The sequence below is a fragment of the Bombus bifarius genome, unplaced genomic scaffold, assembly GCF_011952205.1.
Source record: "Bombus bifarius isolate JDL3187 unplaced genomic scaffold, Bbif_JDL3187 scf7180000007978, whole genome shotgun sequence".
NCBI lineage: Eukaryota > Metazoa > Arthropoda > Insecta > Hymenoptera > Apidae > Bombus > Bombus bifarius.
Genome location: NW_022884363.1, coordinates 1,394,707 through 1,420,866, shown reverse-complemented (window position 1 = coordinate 1,420,866; position 26,160 = coordinate 1,394,707). Strand labels below are relative to the sequence as shown.

Below are 26,160 nucleotides of genomic sequence, written 5' to 3'. Positions count from 1 at the left end.
GAGCGAGATATTAAGACATGGGGAATTATATTACAATAAAACTCGTCTGCAGATAAATAGTTTATTAGAGCTCATTTAATAAGAGTTCACCTATAAATAAGTAGAGTCAGTCTGGAAGAGTACATCTAATTGGGAACTAATTAAAATTTCATTCAAATAAATAGAATTCATATATTCATTATAATCCTTACAAAAGTCAAACTAATTATTCCCACAAAGTATAATGGTTTAGTTTCCGAAGAATTAAACCCTGATTACTTTCGTACCAAAATTGAAAAGTTTTCAGAAGAAGTCGATCTATTTGATTTCCCATATAATTCATATTTATGACGATAGTAGCCAATTTTTGACGGTTTCTACCCCCTGAACGTGTGACCCTGTAAAGATCAATGGTTTTATCGGATCCAAGGACAACGGGGAAACTAAATTGAGAAGGACCGATAACGTTTCGAGAACGCGAACGGATGGCGTGCGTGTCGCGAGGAATAAAAAGGCGAGACGAGATATATCTTGGGAGATTGATGACTGGTACGATCGACGGTGCCTAGATGAATGTTGGTATTTTGTATTGTAATGTATATTGAGCTGCTCGGGCTATTTATTTCCGAAAGATCGGGCTACCTTGGTGCTTTGACGACATGATTTATTATAGTTCCGTGGAAGAAGCTCGATTATCGATAGGCCACTCAGAATTTTAGTATCGCGCTACAACTACCTACTTGGTAGTAATTTTAGTACGATTAATGATATTCCATAATACATTGAAGAATATTTTTGCAGAGATTTCTAATCTGTAATATATTATTGCAGAACAAAGATACTTAAAATATTAATAATTTATCATTCAATCTCTACCTTGCGTTTGTATCGATGATTTAAAAGTTTGTAATAATTTAACTACGAAAGTATAATACTTTGCTTATTCGTTTGAAAATATTTAATCTGTTGCCGTGCATCGTAGAAAGGCACGGATATTTAAAGAATTATCGACTTATTATTTAATTTCCACCTTAGATTATCGTCCCTGACACACATCCGAAGTTTCGTGTTCTAAAAAAGGAAAGAAAGCAAGGTAGAGCAAGTAACATTCAGAAACTTAAGAAAGTAGTCAGGAACTTAAGAAAGTAATTTTACCGGGCGGCGCGGCGCTCGAAAGTATATAAACTTGGGAGTAAATTTTTTGTCTCGATGTGTTTTCAGGCGATTGCCACGAGCTTCCATGAAGACACCACACCTCGGCGACCATGAAGACTGATTGCCTGCCAATAATTGCCAAGTTCTGCGCGCTGCTGACGCTGTTCGGAACCAGCCTCGATGTTCGAGCACTCGATATACGTGAGTAGCCAGACACTTCCTCTTTTTTTATCCCATTCGGCCACCTACTTTTTTTCCTTTCTTCATTCTTTTTATTTCCCAAATTGTCCCTGGATAAATTGCACTCGAGTGCACTTTGCCGACAATTTAATGCACGCTACCATCCGCGATTATTAATTAGATAAATTCCATACGCACACCGGAGAATACTATACCACAGCGATGGTATTCGTCGGTCGTGTTTTATTCAGATTTCAATCATTTCGCTACGCTGTACGTATAGTTGGCAAATTTTAATAGACCATGAATATGAAAGCGACCGTCACATGGATACAAATTTCATTTTAAACGACACGGTTTCTCCTCGCGTTCACAGTGTCGCGAAATACATTATCTTTGACAATATCTATTAAGTGTCGCGAAATTCGATTCCGGGTTTAATTATTATACCAGATTTGGCTAGCCGCGTCTCGCGCGTTCAACCTCCCGTAGCGGCACTGGATTTCATCAATCGCGGAACGCATGATGAAATTCGTGGCTGATCGACAAACGCCAGCGATCGACCGAAAAATTGTGTACCTTTAGGCGAATTCGTTTCCGTTATACTTCTTGCAAACAATTTCATATGTCTTCTGAATGTGCTAGTATAGATCGTTCCTTTTTATTTTCACACTTTTCGCAACAGTGTCTTTCACTGTCACGCGACTCGGAAGTTGTATTACATTTTTTAAATGTTTCGTTCGATTAATACTATATGATTATATTAGTCTTCGGATTTTAGATTAAAGTAACAACTATAATGAATTATCATTCTTTGCTTCCTGCAAGCAAACAAGATGCTTGTAGTAGAGAATCGAGACATGTCGCTTGTCAATATCTAATTATAAGTTACTTTATCCAGAATTACATTTGAAAAATAACGTGCGATATTCGGGGCGCCTCTTGTTTTAGTCATTGTATTATTCGTACTTTCTTTTATTCGTTAAATATTTCATTTATATCACTGATTTACAAAGGCAATTAAATTAGTCAGTAAATTTAATCAACATCGTCCAAGCCAAATATCAGGATGCATTTCAAAAATACATTTTTCTTTCTTCAAACACGCAGAATACCAAAATATGTGAACATTGAAATCAGTTCATAAATTAAACCCGAGCCAAATATCAGAGTATATTGCAATTTATTTCTTCAAAGCTACGGACTACTCTTTTAAAGCTTCGATCGAACAAGTAAATATTACTACCTCGTACCATTAATCAACATACTAAAGGATCGGTTTCACAGTTTCTCTCAGCATCAAAATGAACATCAAAGTCGGTACTAAATTAAAATGCTAATCAGAACACAAATATATCAACAAATAAGTTTTTCTTAATATAAAATCAAAATACAAGTCAATTTCTTTCGGTGTCAAATAAAAATATCAATCAATTTCTCTTTATATCACATCCAAACACCACACCAGTTTCTCATAGGACTGAATCGTCTCAGAATCAAATTCAAATATAAATCAATTTAAACCTTTCAGTGCCAAATCGAATCACAAAAATCAATTTTTATTAATATCGAATTAAAATATAAATAAATTCCTCCTAGTATAGAATCAAAATATTATGTCGTCCGAGTAGTTTCTTTCGTTTTATAAGGAAATAATAGATCCACAACATTTTCCGTTTTTATTATTTTATCGAATTGCGTATGATCCATTTTGTTCTATCAAAATAAAGATCACAACGTTCGACAGATTTGGTTTTATGTTTGTATAGAGGTTCATTGTAAAAGACTGGTTTCCTTCAGACTCATCAAGTCAAAACAATTCCAACAAGTCAAAATAGTTCCTATCAATATCGAGTGAAAATACGAGTCAATTTCTCTCAGTATCAAATTAAAATACAAGACAGTATATCTGTCAATGTTAAGTCCTTTTAGAACCAAGTAAATATGCAAAAACATCAATATCAAAGTCTCTAAAACTTAGATCAGGAAATGGACGTACCAGTTCACGCTTCCGTTGAGGATAGCGAATTTTAGCCAGCGTTGCAACCACGGGAAACTCATTTTATTCGGCTCGAAGGTACCGTGTTCCGGTGTGTTCCTCTTCGCCGATCTGCCCCGTCAAATTTTTCATCGGAAGCAGGTGATCACCGAGTTTTCATTTTCCTCGTCGGCAAAACTCGGTCGGTGGGGGCGCCATCAGTCTGAAGTAATGATTCGCTATTCCGCGCCCGCCCGGGGGATCAATTATTTTGAATCTAATGCGACAGGATAAATTGCATCCCGCGGAAGATTCCAAACTCTCCCTCGCCGTCGTTCCTCGTCTGGTCGTCGTTGTACATCCGATGGCCGAGGATAGGGACCGATTTTACGCCGTGAGGCAGAGACCTGTCTTCGGAAAACAACCTCCTCGTTACCAGGTCCCCCGCATCCCATCCCGTCACTCGACAAATTGCCAATAAGCAAGTTCCATCGATTGCTCTGTCGGCGTTCCATGTATATTAAATGTCCCTGGGTCTCGTTCAGGTTCTACGTTCACCGTTCAAGAACCGTATTCCCGTTCTCCCGAGTTTTTCAAAGAAAGTCGAGCAAGAGAGATGATTTATAGACGTGTAATATGCTGCGCGGCCTCTAAAGTGCCATTTACATGTCGCTCTTTATTGTTCTTGTTAAATTTTAATTCGCTTTTTAATTTATGGGTGTCTAATATTGTTTACAAATCGTAAGTTTAACGTATATCCTCATTCTGGAAATAATCGGGGTATTTATGGAGAATGAAATAAAGTTATTACGAGAAATTATTACGAAGTTTCTAAGGGATGTAGGAATTATTATCTGTTGTTTGGAAACTTGCATTACAAAGAGAGACTTGTAAGAAAAATGTTTTTCTCAGTTGTGTATTTTATCTTTGATCGCTATTTTACATAATTCTGGTACTCGTATTATTATCTTTCTAGCCCAGAGAATTTTTTGGAGATCAATACATTATTATCCATTCGTTACTTTCTTACATATATCATAAATACGTTTCACAAATGTTTACTGTCCTATATCGTTATCCTATACCAATACAAAATCCCGATCAATCGATCTTCTTCTTGGAGATCTAAGACAATTGTCATGTTGCTTACGCAAGACCACTGAATATTGTGTTACCTACGAACAGGGATGTATGTTAAATAATTATAAGCCTCTGTTTGAGAAAGTTGTCATCGGAGACAATATCGATTTTTATCAAAAAAGAAAAACTTCGAAAATGTAGACTCCACTTAATCTTCTTCCTTCTTCCATTTCATAAGAATCAAATGAACGCATTGATAGATTTCTGTGATGATATCGCACGTCCGTTAATACACGTTCTCTTAAACGGCCACTTAAATTACTTCAAGTAGAATAGCCCGCGTTTAGTCAGACGTATACCAATCGTAATATCTATCACTATGTGTAATCTTAAATTCTAATTCCAGTAGACAAATACGAATCGCGGAGATGAAATATTCGTATCATAGTAATCTAAGCCAATCACAATATCCTTCCTCCCTGAGCAAACAATTACCACGATTTAAGACACGGCACGGTGCCCCATGAATCGTCAAGGACGCGTACAAAGTTTCCAAGATTATCGATGTTTTCACAGTGACGCTATAAAGAAGCTCTGTCCGTGTCTCCGCCTCTCATCACATACCTGAAATATCGTTCCTCCCGGTATAGGAAAGACCGAAGAAATTCCGTATACGTACGCTCGAACCTTCGAAACTTTTCTTTATCCGTCCCCCATAAAACAGACCTTATACGTGCTCGAAACTCCACATGTATTCCGCTACTGTACGCCCGACTTCCGACTCGCCAAAGTAAACGTCCTGCGCGAACAGAAAAAAAAGTTCTGACCCCGACCTGGAGAACGTCTCCTTCGATTATTTCTCCTTTGATTACGAGAATCGAGATCGGTTAGAATTTACTAAAGTTGTGGATACACGCTGCGTCTCACTACTATGAAGCTCAATCTAAAATTTTAAGGTTCTCGTATGTTATCGGAAGACTGTAGATTTTTGTGCGAATCTACTGAAGAAGTAGAAATTAAATGGAGCTTTGTTTTGTATATTTTTGCGTCCTTACATTTTCCGTAAACGCATAAAAATCCGCAGCCCAGTTAGAATCAAGAGTGGTAAGAAACCGCTAATGAAAGTTTGTCGTAATTTATATCTCGTACTGATGCGGGAATTGAAAATGATAGGACAATTTCATATTAATGTCATGCAGTGCATAAAGAAAGTAAAATAACGTCAAAAAATGCATGAAAAATTTAATAAATTTATTCGTCTAAATTGTGTAATTTAACCGTTGTGCGCCGGAAGGAAAAGAATTAACGATCGAAGAAAAACCGGATGGATCGAAAACAGGAATAGCAGGGATGTATACTGCATGCTATATATCCATGGAATGGTTGCTTGAAATTTTTAAAAGCCTCTTTCCTATGGAGCTCCGCAGGTTGCGTACCTTCCTCTGTTTTGTTATTAATGAGTCGATAAATACGTAAAAGAAACAGAGATAGAGAGAGAGAGAGAGGAACGGTATGATTTCGAAATTAATGTTAGATAAAACGGAAACCACCGTGGAGCGTTTTCAACTTTTTTACCTGGATAATGCTTGAAAGGAATGAAAACCGCAATGGAATATCGGGGCATCGCAACTGTCGCTGGAATTTCCGACGCTTGAAACTTTGACACGAATGTGCTCGTCGTATGGTCGCGAATGAAAGATTAAGAAAAGCGAAACGAAACGACGTCGACTGATGCAAAAGTTGCATAAAGCCTCGCAGTGGCTACAGTGTTTACAAAGAGCACTCGACAATTTTCTTTCTGCAGCGCCATAACTAAAAACGTACAGTAGCTCGCGAAAGTATTTGAACACTGATTATTAGATTGCGAATTTTTATGCTATTTTATATTTTTATGAAGTGAACTAAAGAAACGAAATCTACACGGTAGTTTATCTCTGCCCAAAATAATGACAAGTATCTCACTTTCTATATCTTATATATTTTTCTATATTATATGCATTTCCTGGAGTTTTACATTTTGAAATTTTTTCAAATGGAACCTACCTAACAATTCGTTTTTCCTGCTAAAAATTACGACAAGTGCCCCACTTTGCATATTTTATATAGTTTTGTATATTATACGCATTCTCTGGGTTTTTGCGCTTTGGAATTTTTGCAAATGGAACCTATATAGTGCATAATTTGTTTCGCCTACTAAAAATTATTTTTATATTTCATTTTGGATATTTTATATACTTTTGTGTATTATATTCATTCTCTGAATGTTTGCACTTCTAAATTTATCATATACGCATACAAATCCGTATTCTACCAATCATAAAAATCTTTCATGTGTTAAAACAGTCGATGTTTTATTCTGTCATCGACCTAGTGAGTTCACCTTTGACCGATCTAATTGCCAGAAGCATAATTGGGAATAAATGATCGAAGGAGATGAAAGAAACAAATGACACTAGTTCGAACGGCAGGATTGGTTGGACTTTCAGGGAAACGGATAGGATGGAACGTGTTCCGTTTGTTCGACGCTGTACATGTCTCGCATCGATCACGACTGAGCTTTTTACGCTCTCGTTGCAACGGTGTTTTCTTCTCGTTCGATGCGATTTCGAGCATGTTGTTTACGGCAAGCAACATCGACCTATTTTGATTTTATCGATTTCCGAACGTAAACGCGAAAACGAAGACACTGATTACTCTTCAGAAATCAATAGAGTCAATTGTCCACGACGCACAGCCTCGAAACATTGACGTCAATCAACCGGCTGTTCCCTCAACGAGACCCGTTATCGTCGAGAGGGAAACTAAACTTGTAATCAACCAATGACTTCTTGATTTATTGCGAATATTGCGAATCGTAACATTTATGCATGTAGGGTACTTCGCTGAAGAGTAATTTTGATACAACCGTCAATCAAAATACCAAATTCGAGTTGACGTTAAATCATGATTTATTAAAGTGGGACTTTCTGAAGGGAATTATTTTTTATTTGAGGACTTCATTTATTGTTAACTTGCTTCGTACACGTCTTGATGAATCGAATTGAGTTATTTCTTCAGAGTCATTACAATATATATACTCGTTCACCCATCGATACCTTAATTGGATATCATCGTATTTTTGTAGAGAACAGATGAAAAAAAAATGATTCGAACATATTTGACCTCGTAAATTATGTTCTTCGAGTAATCTTTGATTTGCAAAAAGCGATCATTTGAAACAGTGTTCAAGTTATATTACAAATACTCAAAGCGACGTGAAAACCAAGAAATCAGGAATTATAATCTGTCTCTCGTATAATGACAATACAGACTGAATTAACATATTCAATATGATGATACATCAAAGAGAAGGGCGTCAATATTCAACGACGATGTCAGTACGTATAATGCTTTGATTATAGCTATAATGAATATCATTTGTTTCAATATTTTTCAACGATTTATTACATGTTCTAGACACTTTCAAGTAAAAACAAGAAAAATATTATTTCCAATGCTTATATCACAGAAAATAATTGTAAAAACTCGCACATCGAACGTGTTAAATGCTATGAATATATTACTGAAACAAATAAGTCAGATCTCTAGATTACTTAATCGGACAAAATACGTCGAAGCATAAAAGTTCCTTACTCTCGACGAATAATAAATTAACCAAATAAATCTCTGAAAATCTCTCTAAAATTATTCTCCATGGTCGCCATGCACGCGTCCGATTTACAACGATAAACATACCAATTCTCGACTTGCTAAAAGCTCCATTCCGCCAATCTGACAAGAGCGGAAACAACACAGGTATCATCAACGTCGCATCGTATCCGCTAAAGGTTAGTGCGATTACTCTCCCGTCGCGTTGCTGCAACCGAGTGACGAGTAAACGGAAACGCAAAGGATCGTGTAAAACACGGGAGAAAGAAGGGGACATAAGGACGCGTGAGATGGAGCAGCAAGAAGAAAGAGAGGCTGAGGACTGCAAAGGAAAAGGTCGGAAAGCGGGCGAGTTCATGGCGGACAAACCATTGTTGCAGGCTTTCGCCGGGTGCTAAGGAGTTCTGCTCGAAGCTTCCGTTTCCCTCGTTATGGTAAATGGTCTGTCTTGGTGGTTGAGCAAACAGTGGCACAAAGATAAGTGCAAGTACAGGACGCACTCGGACTACCATCTCGAGACGTTGTCGAGGACTTCTGGTCTTTCTCTTTGTTCCCCTCGTCGTCTCCTTGTCTCTCACTTTCCATGGACCTAACGCTGGTCTCCCGAAAGGTGTCCAGTCGGCTCCGGGTGTCTGCTGAAACATGCATAAGGGCGACTATTGTTCAGGAGAAAATGATTACTTTGTGCACACTATACGAACGTATGAGAGATCGTTCTCGTAGTTGTCGTCGTCGTCGTTGTCGTATCGTTGTCCTTGTCGATTTAGGAACCGGAGAATTCCGTAGGAGAACCACCGTATCGTCGTTAGTTAACTGATTTGAATGACAAAGGACCAGATAGGTGGTTAATGTATCATATTTGAACTGGTGCGACTGGATAGACGACGATGAATGCTACGATACGCAAAGCATTATATGTGAGAAGTTTAACGTGTAACTGGCGGATTCAGGTGATAATCCTTAAACTTGCAGTCATTCTCGTGTCATTGGTTTCCTGTACCTACAGCGCGTCGCTCGAGCACGGTGGCGAACGTGTTTCGGCTTTTTGTTGCCCCGCGAGTCATCGGTAAGCTTGTTCGTGATGTGGTATGCAGACAAGTGAATTTAATTAACCCTGGAATATTATAGTTGGATTCCTTGCTGGTTTTAGCGACAGCAGAAAGGTGTTATATTACTCGTTTGTTAGTTCACCTGCTATTTATCATGGCTGTTTATTATTTGTATTCCCTCATATTTTCTGGCTTTATGTTTTTTGATATTTCGTGATAATCTTCAGACATGAAAAGATTATTCAGTAGAAGGTTCGAGGTTGTTCAGATCTATTAATAAAATTGTTATTCGACTATCTGAACTCTATTTTGACTTATGGTATCTTCACAATAGAGATATTTCATTTTTGATATTAACGAGATTCTATATAAATGTACATTACAGTATTAACCGAACCACTTGCAAGATATCAAATATTAATGAACTATTTAGAGTGCAAAATAATTAACTCGAACGAACGTAAACTAAAATGAATAAAATCAAGTAAAATCAACTCCGACGAAGTATTAAACTTTCGAAACTTTTCTGATTAAACCGGGAAATTCAAGAAAATACGATTCCTAAAACAAGAGTTCATACTTCTGTACGATTCGCCTGTAAACGCTTTGGAACCGCAATCTTAGCGAATGGCCGCCTTAAAATTTTCCAATAAAATCACATAAATAAATCATGAAACCGATCGTAAATATCTCATGAAACACTTTATTACGAAATCGCTGGAACGAGGGAAGTGCGAAAAGCTTCTTCGACGGAAGCTGACAAGCACCCTTTTATTATTCTCAACGTCCATTTCCGGACATACGCGTTTGGATTCGTTCTTCAGGTGATCTATACACTTTCATCGGGTCGAAGAGTTCCCATAAATCGAAGGTAGGGACGTTTAATCATGTTGGAAGTTCGGCAACTGGGCCAAATTGCTCAAAGAGGAATATTTCTACGCGTCGTTGGACCTTCCAGATAGTAACAAATTAACCAACTTTCAGTGTATTAGCTGGAAATTATTCGAACTTTGTTCGAACTCCTCTGAAACATTTATCCATTCGATTCTAGTCGATATTTCGTCTTCTGTTACGGATTCGTAAAAAGATACGTCATGCCAATACAGGGTGTTTAAGTAATTAAATATTTCTATTATGTTTATAACATGTGAATTTTCATGCAAATTTTCTATGCTTTTTTTAAATAAATTTATTTCAATTAACTTTTTAGGATATTCAGTAGGTGATAACTTTGGTTTATTCTTGTAGCGTTGAAAGTATTTAAAATTTTATTAATGTTATCGTTGTTTAATCTAAATGTTTGAATTACTTATGGTATCGCTAATTATCGATGACTCCGATGACATCGCAAAGCCTCATTAGCGACTACCACAGCAGGCAACGCGTGAATGATATTGGAAAATATTCGAGTCACATAACTATAAATATATTTAGAAATCTGGAATATAATAGGGTGCAGTCGTTAAATAACTTAGAAATAAAGAAACAAGATACAGTCTAAATAATTTCAAATTTGTAAATTCGTAAATTAAATACTGAGAAAAATACATAATCTGTTCAAACTTATTGAACAGATGTAAATAAATTAAAAATTGATAAAACGAAAAACGGATTGATTAAACTAATATTCCCACGCGTAAACTACCGTAACAGTATTCTTCTTGGTTAAATATTTTTTGAACGAAGGATCAATGGAAATCAAAAAATAAATTTGTTTGCTAACAAATAAAGCGAAATTTGAGCTTTAAATGATTATCAATTATTTCATGAGGAAATGCATCGAAAGACAACGTCGTTTTTGTTGTACGGAGGACATTTAATACTAAATAAAGCTATCTGAAGTAATCTATACTAACGTGGCGCGATACATAATAGAAGCTATGACCGGAATAATCGGTGAACAGGAGAGGCGAACGTACAAGAATAAATCGAATATGCACGAGGACAAACATTACGGCAATTATAGAGGGTATTGTGCACGTGTTTGCGCAAAACAATAGAGGACAATGTTACAATTTATTCCGTGTCTATTCCCAGCGTCGCATTCGATTAAGCTTCAAGCTTTTCTTTCATTCGTCGATCACTGAAATTCAACCATGCTCCTCGTCAGAACTTCGTCGACTTAAGTAAAATTCCTCGCTGTTCCTCCCTATTATCGCTTTTTCTTCTCGTTCTCTCTTTCTTTCTTTTTTCTATCAGATCTTCCATTTTCTATCGGAGAACTTTTGATAGAAACGTCCAACCTCCTCGATCTTGAATGCAGAAGAGTTCCGTACGATCTGATGTTCCAATCTGAGTTTCCGAATCAGGTGTCGAGCGCAGGCTTTGGAAAATAGCAATTTTGGAGATGCGTATACTCTCAGAGATATCAGTAGTGTTCGTTGTTTATGAAAGAAAATATGCTTGTGTTCTATCGTCTTTGCACAAGAATAACACCACTCCAGAATTCGGGAAAGAGGGGATCGAGAAAGAGCGTTCAGAAGGGTTGTCTCCAGCAAGAGTTTTCTATCATTTTCTCTGGAGTTATTTACAGTGGATACGAGTGGAGAAAAATACTTTTCGAAAACAAAAACAAAGATTATTCATCGTCGTGTGATATATAAAAATTTCTTGAAAAAGCTTGTTCGATACGACAAGGAAATTTATTTAATTGTATCGAAATCAATATCTATTTTATATAGAGATACATACATAAAAATTTCTTAAACCAGAATATACGGTATCAGAAGAAGATTTCAATTAATTATATTACAGTAAATATTTATCTTTTACGACACTACCTGTAACTTCTATGATACTGGAGGAAGATTAAATTAATTAGAATCAGTACTTACTTTTTACAATAGTACATAAAATTTTGTTAAAATATCTTTCGTAATATCAGAAGAAAATTTAATTAATTAGGTATACGAGAAACCATATTTATTTCTTACAGCAGTAGATTCATAAAAATTTATTGAATCAACTACTACGATACTTGAAGAAGATTCTAGTAATTATACTTCATATTTTCACAACAGTATACACACAAACAATTTCTAAAGTAACTTTCACGATTCCGGAAAAGCATTCAATTAAGTCTATTAAAATCAGTCTATACATGAACTGTTCGAAAGCCACATTGATTAACTTGATAAATTGAAGAGTGCAGGTGTGTGATGGTGTTGCAAATTCTGTTCCTAAAATTTACCTTAGAACATTTACCTATTATTTATGTTATCTTCTTGTGATAAATAAATGTGTAGAACTTCTTTCTTGAGAATCAAATATCGTAATAAAATTAAGAATTTGAGAGAAAGTAAACTGGGTCAGTTTCGCTTCTGAGAGGCTTCGTTTAGCGCTCAGTTACATCAATCTTTACGTTTTAAGAAAATTTGTACTTATTCGCTATGTTAAACAATGCCAATCATTTGTAAATCCATAAAAGAATCGACATCGTGGTACATCATTCGAAAGAGTAGAGTGGATGAGTCCACGGCTGTCCGAACGAGAGGTTATTCCCTTTCTACCGGGGCGTTTCTTCTCAGCCGACTGAATCGACCGTCCGTGACGAAAAGCTTCCCGGCTTTTCGCGGATTTGAAATGCAGAGCAGTTTCCCTCGACTATAGAAAGCTAGGCCGAGCTGGAGACGTCATCTTGTCCGATCCAAAGTCGTGTCGTCGGTTAATCTTCGATTCTCATCTTATTCCTTGGGCGTGAAAGAAACTTCCTTCTACCCGACGATGCCCAATCTTTCCGCAGGGCGAGTCTTATTTTCTTTTTTTCTTCCTCTCTCTCTCTTTCTCTCTCTCTCTCTCTCTCTCTCTCGCCTATTAAACTTTCCCCCTGATGTAATACCTCGAGCAAGCGGTTTATTTGAAATGAAGATCACGCCCGAAGCGATCAGTGTAGGTTAAAGTGATACGATCTGATTTGTACTTCGATAATTCCTGCTTCCTTTGATCGTAGGGAAACTTGCATTTCGAAATTCACACTCAGCGAGCTTACATTCCTATGTGGTATTGCCTTCCCCGATTTTATTAATTGCGATAAAATTTGTCAAATATTTCACATCATATCATTTCTCGAAATCTATTGAACTTTGATTCGTTATAATATATGTTAATACCTACGTCTAGTGTGATTGCGAGGCTAAGATACAACATCGAAGACTTCACAATCAAGCTTGAAGAGTTTTATACGAATGTAACACAGTTTATGCTAACTAGAAAGCGATTAGCATATTCTAAAGAATTCTGGATCATCGTATGTTAATCTTATTACTCTTACACAACCCAAAACCATATTCGATTTCACATATCCTTTCATGACTCAAAGCCTATATTTCAGCCCACATGTTCCACCCTTAGGGATGGATTTAGATCCGCTATAATTCCGCATGACTTGACACTTCGGTATCCTTCGTAAACTTCATTTAAAAACTCTGACCCAAGACCTCGATAGAAGAGATTTCAAAGATCTGTCTCGATATTACTCTTCCCTTGTCACTCGCAAAACAAAAAAGAAAACCACAGAAGGAAAAAACGATCGACCCCATTCGGAGCGTACGAACGATCGAAAGTACCGGTTACCAGCTAAACCAAGCGACGTCGTTGGTCGCTCCGGGGTCCTCCCGGGTCATCTTCTCGCGCCGTGCCCGGTATCGCGGCTTAATCTTCGATTCTTATCTGCCGGAAGGCTCGAAGAAGCCGCCTAGTTCGCAACGGTCCATTGTCTTCTCTGTCAGCATCTTTCTTTTGGTTTGCTTTCCCTCCCTACTGTCCTTTCTCTTACGGTTACAGCGAGCAGGTACGCGGCGCTTGCAGCTCGGTAACCTCTTAACGTGACCGAGGAAAAAGGGTTTATACCCTCGTAGAGTCAGAAGAAGGGCGGAGAAGGGGTAAAGTGTAAAAGGGCGTCGCGTTGGATGGAGGACAGAGGCGGGCGATGAAACGAAGAGGAGGCCGCTGAAAACCATCTTCCGGATAACCGTATTACCCGCTGGCATTGTCTACGGCCAGCCAATTCGAAGTAATGAGACACAGTCGGTTGCAGAGAACAATCGGGCTTCCACCAGCGTGCAGGAGCCACGACGTGCCTTCCTACTTTCTCGCCCGCTATCTCTCCGCTCTGCGCTCGTCAACCATCTCTTCTCTCCTTAAACTTCCTCTTCCCTTCGTCTGTTCCATTCCGTCTTTCTTCCTGCGTGTCTTCTCCCGGCTACCTTACCCTTCGGCTTTATAAGGAGCACGTCAATTCTACGACGCGTAGTGCACACTAATGTAAGTCTCATCTTATTGCATTCTATTCCGTCCTCGTTTTCCTCTTTGTATCCCAGCTCCTTCTTCCGTTTTATCCTGTGTCTTCCGCTTCGTTTCGTTCTCCGCGCTTCTCCTATCTTCCTCTGTCGTTTTCATCGGCTTTTGTGTTTCGTTTCTCTCCTTCGGCCATTTCCGCGCGTTTTCCTTTTTCTTTTCTAAGGACGAGCGTTGATATTATATGTCGGCGAACAATCGCCTTGTAAACAATAGCGCATCTTTGGGACTTGAAAAGGAATCAGCGGTGACTAATGAGCGTAAACGCGAGCAGGGTCTTGGGAGACACGAAACGCTCGCGACAGTATTGTTCTTTAAAGTTTTCGGGAATGGAGCTTGGGATGGCTGCGGCATTTATACCAGTATGAAAGGAGAGCGAACGGTGTGAAGTCGTGTATTTAGAAGCGGATGGTACGTGTTTCGATGGAAAGCTATTAGGGTTCAGGTTTTTGGAAGCTGATTCGTGATCCTTACTTTCATTTGGAGAATTGCGGAGACCGGTGCAGCTTGCTTCTTGAAACACGTGGGCGTAACTCCGGGCATCAATTGGGAACGTAAAAGGAACGAGGGAAGTTGGTGAAAATATCTGTCCTATTTGATCTACGTTCCAAGTTACAGAGGTTTTTTATTCTGGTAAACCTTGTTTACAGCTGATCTACTGTAATTCATTTCACTCAGCTATAGATAGTCGTAAAAGAAATTTCATGTACTAAATATAAATGTGTATTTTATATTCGTGTAAATTCCGTGTAAATTCTTTATTTCTTACAATAACAGGAATATAGCAATAAGTGTCGACATTTCATTTCTGCAATTATCAAAAAACATGCAGATGCTTTCACCAAAATTAATTCTGACTTTTATTGAAACAGAGACAAATACGCTTATTTATCTACGACATACCACTCTAATTATATTGTTCCGCATGTAGCATTTTAGATACAGGTCGGTTTTAATATTAATGAAGTACAAGTACAAAGTCAGGATAGATAAATGACGTCGCAGTACAGGCCAAGAATAGATAAACGTTAGTATTATTTCCTGTGCGAATAAAATTAAGGTTTAATTTCCATCCCGCTAATGAATTAAAATTTAATTTGTCGGATAAATATAATATATACACGTATGATAGAACGCCAATATTAAGTTATATTTATAGAATTTCGAAATCTACCACTGTTATGTATAGATCGAATCTGAAATTAATTTATTATCAAATTTATTCTACAAATGAAAGGCTACTTTAGTAAACTTATCCGATATTAATATACAGCGTCTGTTACCATTATTTTCACTCTGTATTTCTCTTCTTATCTCTTATTAATATTTTGAGGCAACTTTCAAAGGACGCATCAAATATCTCCACCAAGAAATTAACAGAAAAGATAAATTCTGTTGCAACATTCCATTATGTTCGCGTCTCTGTTCTCATTGGCTCGTGAAACGCGCGTCAAGTTCGCCTCTCGTCTCTCGCGTCGAGCCTCGTCATATCACGTCCTCTTCTTTTGCTCGACGCTCCTCTAGAATATTCATCTTCGCCGTCGTGCGTATACTGAGCTGGGATGCATACGATGTCACGTGTACGTGCTGTCATCTAGGTACACCAGGCCCCGTCATAGTGTAAACAATGAAGCAACACCAGGAAATACGCAGAAGCGATGGAAAGTTCCACGAAAACTAGGATCCAATAGTCGTATACCTTCGTCGAGTTTCAGGAAAATCTGGAACCCTTTGCGTGAAGGGAGCAACGTTAATCGCCGTTTACATGTAAGAATTTTGCTTGAACATGGTTAAGGCTTCGTTATACGGTAGCAGTCACGCAATTCAGCTGTAATCGTATCTCTTGTTTGGCGCAAGATAAAAGAGTGTCAGCGGAGAATGTCGAGTGATATGGTTAAGTCGGCCCGTCATTCCTCGAGACGTTTTACAAAGCCAGGGGAGAGAACGAAGGAAAAATGGTTAGGGAGAAGACGAATCTGAAAATTTGTAGAGAATGGTTATGACAGGATCAACTTACTAAATAAACCCCGATGAGTGAATTTGCGTAGGATTTATATGGGTTTAATATACTATACACGGTCTTCCACTGTTACGAGGAGAAATGTTATGTATTAGTGAATTTTCTCTACGAATGAGATAAATAGAGGAAACGATATACGAGATTTATTTATTCAGAAGACTCTTTTATAAATTTCCAAATTTTCATTACTGCATATATGGCAATGTCTTTTAATATTTACGATCATACAGATTTTCCAATTAAACTCTGTCTTCATCCAAAATATTCTGAAATTAATAATTTCGTCACTTGTATACAATTTTCCTTTAAATTCCTCACATATACATCAATACTAATATTTAAAGGGATATATAATTCTTTAACTTTATCCATAATTTTGTCAAATTAGATATTATATATATTTTGTACTATTTTTCCTCTGAGCACTTCGTATCTAATGTCACATTTATACACAAATTGGGAAGATACTCTATACGTACAGGAATCTTTGTTTCCCAAAAGTTGACACGAACAGCAGTCTCCTGCTGTTTCCTTGTTCAGTACCTTTGCTAAAAATTCAAGAAGGAAGGGGGAAAAAAGAAAAAGGAGATTCCAACCCGATATTATCGATCGAAGCTTTTACATTCGAAAGCCAGCCCCGGAATGGCGTTTCCTGTCACTTTGTTCATCCGCTCCTTCCAACTTCGTAATCAACGCAGCGATGCCTATTAGTCGTCAGACCAGCGTGTCCTCTCTCGCCAACCATTATTATCCTGACTACTGATTTCACCTGCAGCTACGCGGTTCTAATTAAAGTGCCTGAAGTCTGTCACTCCACAGATGACAGTGCTTTCAATGTCATCGGGAGTCTTCCTGTCTGACGGCGGCTAGAATATTGAAAGCGATACCATAGTCGCTGGAAACCTGGGCAAGGGACCAGGAAACTGTTTCCGTATCACGTTACGGCTTTATTAGCGACATAATATTCGTCTCGGCCGAAGATAATGAGACGAAACGTCGCAGGGTGATGGTTAGTAGTAACATTCATTGACAACTAGAATGTCACTTCATTTTACAGATTTTCTTCCAATAAATGTTTTTATTCATAATTAGGATTCTTATTTTGTATTATATATATAATAATTACATTTTTTATGTTAATTTAAAAAAAATTTTTCCTGATTTTATCAATAATGTTCGATGCTGTCTTGGTATAAGATATCAAACAGGATATAGATTTTTAAACATTTTAATAATCCTATTAATTCCAATATTTTTCCTAATAATTTATTATCTACCTCACTCTCTACAAGTGTTCTGTTATCCTAATAATTTTTTACATTTACCTCACTTTCTGTAAATGTCCTAATACTTATCAATGGAAATGTAGATGTAACATTCGAACATTCGTATATTTTCTCTAATATTCTCGTTCTACTTTATAACTCGACGCAAATACATGAATTTATTTACGAAACTGAAAATAATCTTCTTTTATGAAGATACACGATAAATTTTTTAGGGAGGTTTTTTTATTAGATAATACACGAAGCGAAATGTTTTACAACAGCGGATATGCAATGTATTCCTCATGTTATCAAGGTTTCTTTTTTATATTCGAATATATTGAAATATTGTCTCGGAGTTCATCAGATCGTCGAACTTTTTTATGTATGTACAACGTTTTATTTGTACGAGCAACGTTAATCATCGATCGTACATCTAGAACCCTACAAATTCAAGAACAGAGAAAAGTGACTATATCCTGTGAAAATATTATTTATTAAAACGTATTTTGAAATTTACCATTATTTATACTATTCCTTGGTGATAATAAACTTATGGAAGCTATTTCTTTTTTACGAGATAGATGTTAGTAGTCTACCGAGTTAATGAAATTAATAATGTTACGAAAAATGCAGTTGATTAATTCAGCTTTCAGAACCGCAATTATCGCGTCCACGTAATTATTATTTATCAAAGGAATAAAAAGGAAGCAGAAAATGAAACTACAAGTTTGCGTTAGAGGGGTCAGACAATATAAAGAGGGTGCATTAATCTGAACGCGAAATGGAACAAACGAACGCGTGTACGTTTAAAGTAAAGTGCTGAACGATTTTTTTACGGTTCACTCGCACGCCAAGCTTAGAGGTTTATATTGTTCGCTAAAACTAACTACCTGTACATACTCAGATTGCTGGGATTTTCTCAAGATTTAGCCGCGTTACGAGTGTCTACGAGGATGAGGAAACGTTCTAGTCGCTTTTTTTCAACCGATATATTCGAGAATATTTCACCAGTTGCCCTGAAAAATGTAAGAATGGAAGGGGAAACGTCGCGTGCGTGCCCTGGTATAATGCTCTGGTGAATCAGCCAGGTGTCTGAGAGAATTTGAAAAGATATCGCTTAGGATTAATTTACGACGCACCCTAACGTTGAATAAAAATTTGCTGGAGGGTGTAGTGACTTAAGAACGATAAGAATTGTCTCTGTGCCATCTCGAAGATTAATGGAGCTTTAGACAAAATAAACGAGGCAAAGCGTATCCAAAACCTCTTGCATATTCCATCTGTATGCCTATACCGGGGGATTGAAAATGATGATTCTTTATCATTGTAAAGTCGTCGGATTAATTTGATGATAAATTTTCATTTTCACAATCGTATTCGAATGTGTATTATTTCATAAAAAGTTTGCGATACAAATTTGACAAATCTTTTTTACAAGGGAAAAATTGTAAAATTATCGAATTAATTTGATAATAAATTTTCATTTTCAGAAACGTATTCGAATGTGTATTATTTCATAAAAAGTTTGCGATACAAATTTGACAAATTTTTTTTACGAAAGAAAAAAGGTCAGTTCTCTATTATAACGAGCTATTTATTAGGATGTTTATTGTCATTTACTTTTAAGAGTGTAACGAATAATTCACGATGCAATAATAACATGTACTGTGCTTTTATTCGCCGGAAGACGCACTGGACGGTCGTTGTATTATTATTAAAACGATGCACGCGGTTAGACAACGAGCACGAAGGGATTTTTGGGTCCACAAGCTCGACCTGAATGCTCGTTATAGACACACCTTGCCTCGTTTCACCTCTTTTACGCTGAACTTTCTTAACGCTCCGACTTTGCAGGATAACACTCGTCCCCATGAAGCTAATTTTACGCCAGTTACGATACTAAAAAGACGGGATATCCGCTTCCTAAGCATTCTCTAAAAACGAAGGACATGAGGTGGATAGGTCATGATAAGTACTGAAGAATTACTAGAGTATAATTAACAGTATATTTATTAACAACACTCCCAATATACACTTTGTGTGGAATTCACTATGAGAAAATCGTCTATGTACGCGTAGACGAAATCGAGACCACGCGTTATTTCGTCAACGAATCGCTGACACGTTTGCGCGGCGTTCCGAAGTCCAAACATCATGTTTGTTGCTTCGAAAAGTCCGAAAGGTGTCGTTATCGCGGTTTTTTCGACATCTTTGAACGCTATCGGAATTTGATGATATGCGCGAACAAGATCGATTTTCGAAAAGATTTTCGATTTGCGCGAAGTCTTCGATGTGTGGCGGCGTGTACCTGTCGGGTACAGTGCGAGCGTTCAACGCACGGTAGTCGCCACATGGTCGCAGGTTTCCGTCCTTCTTCGGTACAACGTGAAGGGGTAATACCCACGGGCTTTTCGGTGGTCGCATCACGCCTTGTTCGATCATCATTTCAAACTCCGCCATAACCTGTTTAAGTCGATCAGGTGCGAGTCGGTGGGATTTGTTGTAGACAGGTGGGTCGGACGTCGTTTCGATGTGATGTACCACACAGTGTCGAGTTTTCTCTCGTCCGAAATCCGATGGACGAGTTAGATCCGGAAATTCGGCAAAAAGTCGGTGATACGTCGACTCATCGATGATTGTCTTAATCGACGCTGTTGTCACGTAAAATTAATAATAAAAAAGGAGTAGCTGAGCAATAACTTAACTTGACCGTGCTTTTTTAATTTTGTAGGCTTTTATTCACGAAAATGATTAAATATAATATTACAATAAAGTGGCGAAATTAAAATAGTCGATCAAATCATGGCCAAACTGCACACAAGACTCCAGACTCAAGACTAAAGACTAAAGACTAGTCTCGTGGTCGAATGCTTGCACTTTTTATATGTTGCGTTTGTCGGTGTTGAGGGGCAAGGGGAGGATCCTGATTGTTCTACTTAATGGGGAAAGTCAAAGTAATGGGCAAAGGTCAAGTCAAAACCTAACAGTTCGCTGTCAGGTAGTATGGAATGGCGTGGATTTGGGTATGGTCGTTGTCACACTGTCTGGGTCGTGGCTGTGTATCCTTTTGTTGACAGGTTCGAGGTAGAATCTATGAGGCGTTTATTTCTTACGTCCACCCACAATTCGTAGTGGCTGAGGAAGTCCACACCGATGATCGGTGTGTCGACGTCCTCCGCTATTATAAAACGCCACTTTATTACTCGACGCAATGCCAGGTTGAGGGACACTAGGGACAGTAGGTCACGATGCGTGACTCGTTGGCCACGAACCCGCGAACAATCATAGCTAAAAATTCACTAAATGGTAAATTTGCAGTTTCTTCATTCAGAATTTATTTCACGAAAAATGATAGTCTTAAAAGTTATATCGACGAATACCCTAAAAATTCTCAAACTCAATCTTCTCCAAAATAAAACTCCATTTTAAAGAATCGTATTTTATGCTTTCTATTAATTATTGCAATTGATTGATAGCTCTATTTCTGCTGCACCTCTTATTACGCGATAATTATAATTAATATATTATAGGCTAAATAAATTAACTGAAAGCTTGCGATTTTCACTTCAATACGGTCGATTCAGCAGTCGAAAAAGTATTCCCAGAAGTAGTCCTTAAACCGCACACGACCATCCGACGCGAAATCTCTCGAAACCGTTATGGCACAGAGAATATTCTATAATTCCGTAGTGAATGATTCATCGTAGTCCCTCCATTGGCGCTAAAAGTCCCACATTTTTCTTAGATATCTTTGATTTCGATAACGCGTCTCGTTCGAGAGTTAGCACAGTCGTTTCCAACTTTTAAAAAAAAAGTCGTTTTCTGGACTCCATCCATGCGACTCGCGTCGCCGTTGCATCCATTAGCTCGTGAAATCAGGTCGAAGGCTTCGAATATTTCATCGATGAAGACGAAAAAAGATGCAAAACATAGAATCCTGTTCGTGAGGTGAGCCAAAAAGAGATCAGAACAAAAAATTAGAAGAAAGATAAAAAAAAAGAAAGATAGAAAAGAAGGAAAATGAGTGAGTGGCAAAATTCAATATGGAGAGTCTTTAAAAAAAACACCAGCAGCCGTCAGTCGGCCACTGTTGGTGGAATAGATTTAACGACGGTGCTTATGCGGCTTTCATAGACCGATGACTGGTCGAAGGGACTGTTAAAAAATTCGTATGGCCAACAATAGCGCGAAACGACCCGGTGTCCCAGTTTTCTCCATGCGGCCCATCGTATGCTGTCCCGTTTTCTCTCTTCGCAACTTCAACGATTTACGACGCGCGATACACGAGCCACGTAAATTCGCATCCGACTCGTACTAGGAAAACAGTGCGTGATATTGGCCAATGTTCGACGAGTAGGGTCGTGTACATGGATCGAGATAAGCACACCATAGAACGAGACCTTGTCGTTAACCGACATGACAGAACATTAGCTTCGACTATCATTTTATTTAGTTTCGTTTTTTGCAATATTTTTTATTCTCGTTTGACTTTTGTTCTTTTTTTTTTTTTTTTTGATGTAGTATGTCATTTTAAACTCCGCTTAACTTAGTCAAGTTATCTGAATTCGAGAAATTTGGAGCAACTTCGTGTGGACTTCTTACATTACTTAATTCGAGATATTCATTCAACTTGCTAATCTCATCCTCCTTAGTCAAGTCACTTGACTTAGCGATTGTTATCAAACCACTTGACTCGAATTTATGTAATCTCAAACACTTTGCCGACATGAACTTATTATTTTAGTTGACTTGAGATATTCTTTCAGATTTCTACCCTCGTCCTCATCGATCAGGACATTTGATTTCGTGTTGCTCGAATTCGCATTCCTAATATACGTACCTGTTATTTTATTTGATTTAAAACAAACATTTTTCTTTCCAATTTTAAATAAAAATAAAGTTCTTTCAGCTTTTGTTTGACTTGAAAGGAACGATAGTCGTCAGCTGACGTAATTTCATTCCTAGTTTTAGTAGCTTTTTTCTCAATATCATGTTAGGTATCCATTGTTCACCATTAAATGTCCGTCCGAAGTAAAGTGACTTAGATTCAAAGAGCTTTAACTCGAGTAACCTGAAAAATTCCAAACGATTTAAATTCAAGCAGCTAATCTGAACGAGGCTCAACGTCGTCCTATTTGTCGATCGACGAAGTTCTAACCAGTCGTCCACGGATTCATAGAGCGGAAAAACGTTTTCGCTTGGTCCGCTGGAACGATTTCTGTTTGCCAAGTCGCGCTAGGAAGCGTGGCCCAATTCCGCGGGAACCTTTTCGCCAATCGAATTTGCAGCGTTTACCTAGCGATTTGTAATCTCCTGTTTACCCGTGCCGCGCGCCTTGTTACGAGTTTTTCTGGAATTAGTTGCGGAACCTAGTGCAACACGGGGACAAGTGTAGAGAAAGGTAGAAAAAAGGACGATAGGGACAGGAAATCAATGTGAAAAGAGAACTGGTATAAGCCTGGTGAGCTGAAATAAAATGTATTGTTCTTCGGCGGTTACGCAGCGGACCCTTTTATGCTAGTGGCTCGACCAACTTTGTTCGAGTAAAGGCGCCGATCGAATTGCCCGCTTGGTTTAAATACAACGAGGTGATGTGTCTATTCGTTTGAAAAAGGGAACGCTCGTTGATGGAACGAGATGAATCGCTGAATGCACAGTCTCTGGAATTACTTCAGTAACTGAACAAACTTTTCTAATTATCGATCTACAGAGTAGAATAGGAATATTTGTACGAGGCAAATAAGGATCGATTTAACGTTGCTGTATCATACAGAATGATAGAAAGAATGAAACTTCATTTCAATGACTTACGGTGAATGTTGAGAGGAATAAAAGGTATTTAATAATCCATTTTGCTGAGTGAAATGTACCTTTGTACTTCGTACGTGTGGACCTATATAAAGGAAACGATTTGGAAATATATTGATTAAAATGGTAGAAGAAAAATTGTTAGAATATTACGACAAAAATTGTCAGTAGTTCGGAGGAAATTTTAACAAAACAAAAAATGTAAAAAAAAAAATAGGCATGTGATTTATCTTTCTTCAACATGGATATATATTCATATGAAATATGACTTGGCGTATGAATACATATGTATTCACAACTATTCCATTCATTTCACTTTTTTGTCACACAGTATAAATATACATATATTCTCTATACGTTCCCATATATTTTTAATCCATCTATTCGTTATAAATAAGTTATACTCGCATTAGGTATCCCAATTAACTTGATACGAAACTAAATGACAAAAGATATATCTTTTCAACAGTTAAACGCTTGCAATTATACTTTTCTTCAAACACCCTGTATAAAAGTATACATACACATATCGATCGAGACTGATTAGCATAGGAATTGCTGTAACCAGCCCGTCATACGCAATGACTAAATTACCCTACATTCATTCTTTTGCCCCGGAGCTCGTCGCGAAAAATTGCCAACGCCAGATTAACCGTACACTCTGTCCGTTTCCCTTTATACCCTTGTTTAAAAGCGGAATCATATAAGTTCTTCTCGCGAATAGCGTTCGCCCAGTGGTGCACGTCACAAAGCGAGGCCGTTCCCTTTTGTTCAAAGATAAAGGCTGAAAGAAACGCCATAGTATTTAGAGTCGAGAAACGCGGTAAATATTGCTCCACCATTATGGTCGGATGAGAACAGTACTCGACTCGTTGCAATTCGTTTGTTAACATAATGACGATAAATTTTTATCCCGATGTTCTTTCGTCCGTGGTTTTTCATCGTCCACTTTGCCATCGTCACTCGATGTAACTATACGATTCTGTCTGTCGTACAAACATACTGCGTGTATCTATCTGTGTGTATGTAACTATATATATGTATATGCGAGTGTGCCTACGTATATCTATTTACGTGTACGTGCTACCCTACCGTATATCTATACGGACCTGTGTGTGCATCTATATTTAACCGTGCTCGTGTCTAGCTGTATCTGTGCGCGTGATATTCGCGTAGTGCTCATTTTCTATGAAAGAGCGCGGAATTAACCGCGAATAACGTTAATAACCCCACGTAAAATAGACCCGCAGCCTGTTTAAATTTAACTGCCCCGGCGAAAACTGCTTCGAAATTGCTTCGCCAAGACCGCGGCTGGAATTCCATTGTGCCAGACCTCCCCCGTGTAATAGAGAGCCGCGTGCTTTCTCTCTCTCTCTCTCTGCTCTTTAACTTTACGACGGCTCCTCCGTACTCGCTCGTTACAATAAACACGCCGTCACGATGGACGCTTCAGAAGTCACTCCCGGGGACTGCCGGTTTTAATATTCCGGCAAAGTGGCCGGGAACAATTACCCGGCCCAACGTCCTGGTTCTTATTAAACGTCTCTCTTTCTACCTTCCTGTGCACGACCTTCATCGAAACACCGACCTAACCGCAGCTTTCTTCGAATTCGAAAGTCGTGCAAGAGAAGTTGAGTGGTAAAAGGGGATGAATGTTGGAGCTTGCGCGGAACATCTCAAGAAAGTGTTCTTTTCGTGGCTCGTTGGCTTGATAGCTTCCTTTTTTTATTTTGCAGTTGGAGAAAATCGAAATTGGGATGCTTGGTTGGTGACAGTGTGCCATACAATAATCAGTTGATAGACTTGTTTTTTTATATCGATAAGTTTAGTCATTTTATTTTGTTATTGTAGTGAAATATGCGAAGTCGTATTTATTTAGCCGTATTTAGGCGAAAAAGATCGAAGAAGGGTGGTTGGTTAACTGATCTCTGTTATTGTGAATATTTGTAAAACTAATTGTGAAATATGATAATTAGTTGACAGCCTCTACCGCATATCGCAAGTAGAATTTAATTGTTCATCAAGAATATATTTTTTAAATATGTTCTAAATTCTTAATGCATTCCTAAGTAAATAAAATAATTTCATAACCAAAGTATGAAATAGAATATCTAAATAGACAATACAATTTTTGTATTCGTGTAGATTATAAAAAAGAAAATCAATGTGCAAGCGATACTGGGCAATGAATTTACGAGGTCCAGCAATAAACCAATTTCTAAGGTAGCGAAAGCTTTAGTTGAACGAGCCCCTAAGGGTCCTCGAGTTAAACTTCGTAGCCGCAGAATCGCCTGATCGTCGAAACTGACCCGGACTCGTAAATAATAATGAAAGCGGTCAATCGTTAATTCGAGACGCGAAGTTTCCGCGTTCCTGTTGTATATCGTTGAATCGCTAATTAGGTCTTCGGGACACGAACCGAAATCGATTGATTTCCGACTTTACCGGCAGAAGTCGTTCCGGATGCTGGCAATTGGAACGATCGAGCGATCACTGATTAATTTATCGCCCCTAAATGAGTCTCCCTGTTTCATCCAATTGGCACGATGCAACGCGACTGATAATAAGATATCTCGTAGTTTGAACAGATCGATAATGATTATCGCCAAATGCACCATCGGACACAGAATTTATGCCACCGAAGAAATTATACGATATTCCAAGTTTTTTTTCTTGGATTTGAAGAAAAATTAACTCGTA

At 38.0% G+C, this 26,160-nt stretch overlaps 1 protein-coding gene across 2 annotated transcripts in view; it reads left to right on the top strand.

Moving 5' to 3' along the window:
* LOC117204331 (discoidin domain-containing receptor 2-like) overlaps positions 1 to 26,160 on the top strand; it is a 140,525-nt gene that overhangs the window by 61,114 nt on the left and 53,251 nt on the right. For both annotated transcript variants that reach the window (XM_033441610.1, XM_033441609.1), the window contains exon 2: positions 1,201 to 1,335. In XM_033441610.1, the coding sequence (XP_033297501.1) occupies positions 1,245 to 1,335 (91 nt within the window). In that variant the 5' untranslated portion in view covers positions 1,201 to 1,244. The remainder of the gene's footprint in view (positions 1 to 1,200; positions 1,336 to 26,160) is intronic.